At 38.9% G+C, this 6,593-nt stretch overlaps 1 protein-coding gene across 5 annotated transcripts in view; it reads right to left on the reverse strand.

Annotated features, from left to right (window-relative positions):
- The window catches only part of abcc3 (ATP-binding cassette, sub-family C (CFTR/MRP), member 3), a 108,197-nt gene that overhangs the window by 64,913 nt on the left and 36,691 nt on the right, over positions 1-6,593 (reverse strand). For all 5 annotated transcript variants that reach the window (XM_014028578.1, XM_014028583.1, XM_014028612.1 and 2 more), the window contains exons 3-4: positions 4,337-4,462; positions 2,091-2,228 (exon numbers count right to left, since the gene is read on the reverse strand). In XM_014028578.1, coding sequence (XP_013884032.1) covers positions 2,091-2,228; positions 4,337-4,462 — 264 coding nt within the window. The remainder of the gene's footprint in view (positions 1-2,090; positions 2,229-4,336; positions 4,463-6,593) is intronic.

The following is a 6,593-nucleotide window of genomic DNA, read 5'->3' on the forward strand; positions in this document are numbered from 1 at the left end:
ACAATAAACTGGATCTCAATGATGTCTTGGCCGTGGTCACAGACAATGCAGCCTACTGCCTGAAAGCATACAGGGAGGTTCTGAGAGGTGTGATGCCAGTGATCCCTGTCAGCTCTGTTGACTGTGAGAGGAGTTTCAGCAAATACAAGACTCTGCTCACAGACAAGCGGGAATCACTTACAGAGATCAACACAAAACGACTGGCAATCATGTACTTTAATGGAGATGTCTGTGACAGATGGAACACTTAAATACAAAATATGGTCCTTTTTGATAAGGAAGTGTGCACAAAGTTTTATTGTTTACAGATTTTCTTTATGAGACTTAGTTTTCTGTTCGTCTGATCTGTAAAGCACTTTTATTTTACAAAAGGAAGACAATTGTTCTTAAAATGTGAAACAGTTGAGATTTTTTGTTTTGTGCAACTTTTGTTCTTTAAAAACACAAGGTAAACACTGTTGAAGATAAGATCCTGTTCAGTAGGCATTTGTGAAGGAATTGTTCAGATTTAAAGTATTTTTGTTTAAGATGCATGAGTCCAACGCTGAAGCACTTTTTTAAATTTGTTTGTTTAAAATTTGTTTACAAAAATATACAACATGTATATGTTAATGTGAGCTGCAACGTTTCTGCACAGAAAGTCTTTTGTTCTTTTAAAATAGACAAACATCTTTTGGTAACCTTGAAAAAGCATTTAATMTTCTGCTGAACCAAAGCAATTTTTTATATTTGTGAAAGTAGCATAACAGTCATTAAATTGTAAATTCTGTGACTATTCATTTGTAAAATTATTTTTCAATCACTTTATAATCAAACCCTTTTTATGTTAATAAGTAAGATTTGAATTAAAATGTGGAATTCAGGGGGAAAAATGTAAAAAGTGGAATTTGGAAAAATTAAAATGGAAAAAACMGAATTTGGGAAAAAATAAAATGGATTTTATAGGGCCCAACAATATTGCTCAACCCTTCTTGATYCCGCCATCCATTCAGAAATCACACAAAATGGCCAGAGAGCATCTAATTCTTGCCTTGAAGTGTTTTGTGAAAGAGTCTTTAGACTGCAGTAAGATATACTGACCACACTTCCTGACTCTGCTGCTGTCTTTACTCTCTTTATGCTTCATGTTTGTATTTGTAGGTACTGTTGTTAATAATGTGTTTTACTTTGGTTTTTGTCCCATAGAGCTGACACCTGGACCAGTAATCAATAATATTTATCTGTCTGCGTCCCTGGATACACTGTCCAATGTCAGTATAAATAAAGGATTATTTAATGCAGCTTTAATCAACTCTCTGTTCAGTCATCTTTGAAGTAAAATTTCATGCTTGTTGCAACAAAAGGTACAACTCTTTGATCCATATTTTCTGTGTAAAAATCAGAACCTGTGAATTAAATCTAAATAACATTTTTTGCTTAAAAACAACACGTCTTAGCGTTTGAAGCAAAGCTGGCAACTGGTTCACTAATCACTTTCCTTCTAAGTCTTATTGGAGACTTGTGTTTCAAGCAGATTAGAAGCCAACTAGTCAGAAAGCCACGAGTCAAAATCCTTAGCCAGGTTGAGGTGTTAACGAGAACTGTACTGAAGTAACCAGAACACAAAGATCCAAAGCGCCACATGCAAGGAATGTTGTCTGGTTTTTTTTTTACAGCTGTGTGTGTTTTCATCACATTGTAACACCACAGACTGTCATGCCTTGCAGCCTGCAGGGTTTGCTACAATCCTGTTGCAGAGCCATGAAAACTGAACGTAAGATAAGTAGGCTATGAACAACAAGCCAACTATTCCCTCGCATCTGTGAGCTTAACGGTAGCCTGAGCTGACCTCCTCAAAACATTTACTCACGTAAACTCCTAAGCACCTCCTAAAAACAACACTGAGCTAACACGCTGCCAACACCGACTGCTCAAGTGTCCTTAAATACCATCAACCCTCAGAGGTGTAAGAGGTTGAGGAGCTAAATAAAACTACATAGAAAAACAGGAAAAGAGAAGAATTTTACACACTAACAGGTAAAGAAGGTATGAGGGTGGTGTTGAGGCTGTTACAACAAACAGCTACGACACAGTGATAAAAATATTCTCACCTGCCTGGAGGCCTTTAGGATCTTGGAGCGGAAAGGCACAATGGCACATACCACAGACAGGAACCAGAAGATGAAGAGGACCCCTGAGGACTGAACTCCACGTAATCTTTCATACTGGATCAGAAATGTGGCCAACAGCTGAGGAAGGATTGGGGGGGGGGGGGGGAGGGTGAAATGTGGGCATGGGGAAGGGGGAGAGGTTGAGTTAGATAAGCAACGCCAGAATAACAGAGGGTATGTGAGGTTAACTGCACGCTGACGAGGTCGGCCTTTCACTGAAAACTGTCCCCCAAACACAGAGTTAGACATGCTAATCCACAAATGTTTTGGATTTAGTGGAGCTCAGTACAGAACTTTCTGAGGATGCATTTTTCTGAATTATGAAATTCATATTTTAACAGACTCAAATATTCAAAACCTTCTGTCAATCTTTCTATAATTAGTTTATTCGCTCATTGCTAGCATACAAGTCTTCATCATTGCAGTCATGTTCCTTTGGTAAAACCACACTCACCAGCCACTTTATTAGCTTGTCCAATTGCATGCTAACACTAATTGCTTATCAGCCAATCACATGGCTGCAACTCAGTGCATTTAGGCATGTAGACATGGTGAAGAAGAAATGCTGAAGTTTAAACTGGGCATCAGAATTGTGGAGTACGACAGAGTATTAGGACCACACGGCAATATTAGTTTTTTTATTACAAGAAATAAGTCATGATATTACGAGAATAAAATTGTAATATTAAGAGGAAAAAAGTCATAATATTACATGATGTCCATTTACAGTTCCTTGGTTGGCCAGACTTGCTGTGGATAACATCCAATATGTGTCACTGTGTTTTTGAAGTAGTCCGAGATTATGTTTGGGTCACTGTTAGTGTAAACCGCTTCCATCCACATTATGTAATATCTAAATTGATCAATGCAGCCGTTAATTGCAATCTCATACAGCTTCAGTTTATCATATAAATCCATATAGTCATTTGCACAGTTCTTTCAAAGTCCTGCTACTGATAATTTGATGCTGATGTGTTAAAAGACTAAGTTTTTCTTTACTTGTAAAATTGACACTAAAATATAACTTCACAAGATACTCAACAATTCTCATTTTAACACAGAGGTAAAACTGCTTCAAGTTCTCATAATATGACTATATTCTCATAAATTGACATTTTTGCATAATATTTCAACTTTATTCTCACAATACTCAGTCAGAAAAAACTAGAGAGTTTATACTTTTGTATAAAAGAGAGTTTATACTTTTGTCCAGAGAGGAGGATGGAACGGTGGATTTAAGGTCTCCCTCCTCCCCTGCATGCATTTCCTCCTCGCGACGCGGCGCGCATCAAATCAGACGTCTTTTAAAAAGAATAAATGTAACAGATACTTTTTACCATATCTTAAGATCTACTGTACTTGGCCTAACAACACGATTTAAAAACTGATTTAAAGTTCGTAGTCTCTGCTTTTTACTCGAGAGTCAGAGAGGGAGGCTCTTTACAGGTAGAGTTTTTTCTTTCTTCCTAAACTTTATTTAGGTCAGCCAGCACTGACAACGCTCTGCGGGTGACGTAATCAGCTCCGCGACACGGTGAGGGACGCATAAATCCCGTGACACAACATTCGATAATGAAATTCGTTGCCAACGCTTTTAATAATCGATTTTTATCGATTTTATCGATTCGTTGCTGCAGCCCTATATTATTTTAAAGACTGAAGCTGTTTTTAGACGACAGACGTTCACAATTATTGGCTACATTTGAGCGAGCCTGTCTATCCTTTTCTTTTCCTCCAAACTGAATAAGAAAATGTTTGTTCATAATGTTTTCTGACAAAACTGCTTCAAAATGGACCAAGTATCTTTTTGAGAGGCTTTTCTGTGTTCCATTTCTCGAAGCAAAATTATATTCTTACAATGTGTTCGTTATTTTTGTGGACTTGTTTTTCTTAATCCTTATGAGCTCTTCGTAACATAATAACTAGACATTCCACTTTAACTATGAAGGTCAATACTGCAACAACAGTGGGGGCACCACTCTGTCATCTATACAGCACAGACTCTGACTTATCTGTCATCCCTGCATACACGTGACCTCACTGTATGCTCTGTAGTTTCAATTTGCATATGTAAAAAAGTGATTTCTCTAGCCACAGTGAAATCTATGTTCTGTGCCAACGGTCCTAGAGATTGCGTGACTCTTTTATTAAACATCATGTCGAAATGTGCCATGTGTGTTTCTCACCATGGTCATTCCGAGCACCAGGGGGGTGATGAAGAAAATGGGTGGCTGGCTATGACCCTGCCGCAGCTCGTGGAATGTGTAGAAGAGATCTGTCCAACACACAATCCACAGGAACAAACCAAACACCTGAGGGCAGAGAGAGAAAAAACACAAACCACAGACATGAGAGCCTATCCAAACAAAAGGGAGCAAGAGCTATCTAAACATAAAGGAATTAAAGTTGTCAGCAAGTCATGCACCCTCAGATCAGTGTAACACAGTAAAAGTTTATAGAAGCTGCGGTGAGAAGATTCATTACAGATTTAAAGACCAGTGCTTTTATTGTTAAAAACAACTACAGAAATAAAAGTGCAAATATTTAAAACAATATAAAAGGTTTTATTTATTTTTTTAAATAATTTTTAATAGTCTCTTAATGTACAGTGGGGAATTATAGTACTTAGTCAGACACCAATTGGTCAAGTTCTCCCACTTAAAAAGATGAGAGAGGCCTGTAGTTAGACCTCAGCTATGAGAGACAAAATGAGAAAACATGTCTAGAAAATCTCATAGTCATGCAGATCTCCTCTAGAGCAGTGAGGATTTGAATCTGTCGCTGGGAAACACAGACTTTCAACTCCCTCCAAAGGTTTTCGATGGGGTTGAGATCGGGAGACTGGCTAGGCCACTCCAGGTCCTTTAAATGCTTCTTACGTAGCCACTGCTTTGTTGCCCTGGTGGTGCTTAGGATCATTGTCATGCTGAAAGATGCATGTCTCATCTTCAATGCTCTTGCTGACAGAAAGAGGTTTGCATTCAAAATCTCATGATACATGACCTCATTCATTCTTTCATGTACACGGGATCAGTTGTCCGGTCCCCTTGCAGAGAAACAGCCCCAAAGCATGATGTGTCCACCACATGTTTCACAGTAGGTTTGGTGTCTTTTGATGCAACTCAGCATTCACTCTCCTCAAAACACGAAGAGTTGTGTTTCTACCAAACAGTTCTGCTTTGGTTTCATCTGACCATATGACATTCTCCCAATCCTCTTCTGGAACATCCAAATTCTCTCTAGCAAACTTTAGATGGTCCCAGATATGTACTGTCTTAAGCAGGGGGACACATCTGGCACTGCAGGGTCTGAGTCCCTGGTGGTGTAGTGTGTTACTGACAGTAGTCTTTGTTACGTTAGTCCCAGCCTTCTGCAGGTCATTCACCAGGTCCCCCGTGTGGTTCTGGGATTCTTGCTCACTGTTCTTGTGATCATTTTGACCCCACGGGGTGAGATCTTGCATGGAGCCCCTGATCAAGGAAYATTATCAGTGGTCTGGTAGGTCTTCCATTTTCTAGTTATTGCTCCCACAGTTGATTTCTTCACATCAAGCTGCTTTCCTGTTGTATATTCAGTCTTCCCAGCCTGGTGCAGGTCTACAGTTTTGTTTCTGATGTCCTTACACAGCTCTTTGGACTTCACCAGAGTGGAGTTTGGAGTGACTGTTTGAAATTGTGAACAGGTGTCTTTTATACTGATAAGTTCAAACAGGTGCCCTTACTACAGGTAATTAGTGGAGGACAGAGGAGCCTCTTAAAGAAGATGCTACAGATCTGTGAGAGACAGAAATCTAGCTTGTTTGTTATTGACCAAATACTTATTTTCCACCATAATTTGCAACCAAATTTCTTAAAAAATCAGACAAAGTAATTTTCTAGCTAATTTTCTCATTTTGTCTCTCATAGTTGAGGTCTAACTCTCTCGTCTTTTTAAATGGGAGAACTTGCACAATTTGTGGCTGACTAAATACTTTTCCCCCTCTCTAATATGACCCCCAGCATGCAAAGCGTAGCGGGAGTCATATTGTTTCCGTACTTTTTTTTCAGTGATTTTTGGTCAACCGTAGCACAAAAATGGCTGCACCGATCAACATGAAATTTGGCAGGACTGTTGAAGAGTCTCACCTACACTGCGCCAGCTAACAACTTTACGATACACCCCATATTTGAGGAGGGGGCTCCTTTCAAAGATGGGGTGTCTGGACATGCAAAAATGCTTATAACTCAGAAACTGTTCAACATAGGGCTGGGCGTTAAATCGATTTTAACGATTAATTTGAATTTGCTGTGTATAACGATTTAATTTTGGGAAAATCGAGATCCCCCCCACTGGAGTGCACTCTTCAAATTCAATGCAATTCAATTCAAAAATACTTTATTGATCCTAGAGGGAAATTAGGTGTTGTTGTAACTCATTTAACTAAAAACTTATTGTAGATGCTGA

The sequence above is a fragment of the Austrofundulus limnaeus genome, unplaced genomic scaffold, assembly GCF_001266775.1.
Source record: "Austrofundulus limnaeus strain Quisiro unplaced genomic scaffold, Austrofundulus_limnaeus-1.0 Scaffold5, whole genome shotgun sequence".
NCBI classification, from domain to species: domain Eukaryota; kingdom Metazoa; phylum Chordata; class Actinopteri; order Cyprinodontiformes; family Rivulidae; genus Austrofundulus; species Austrofundulus limnaeus.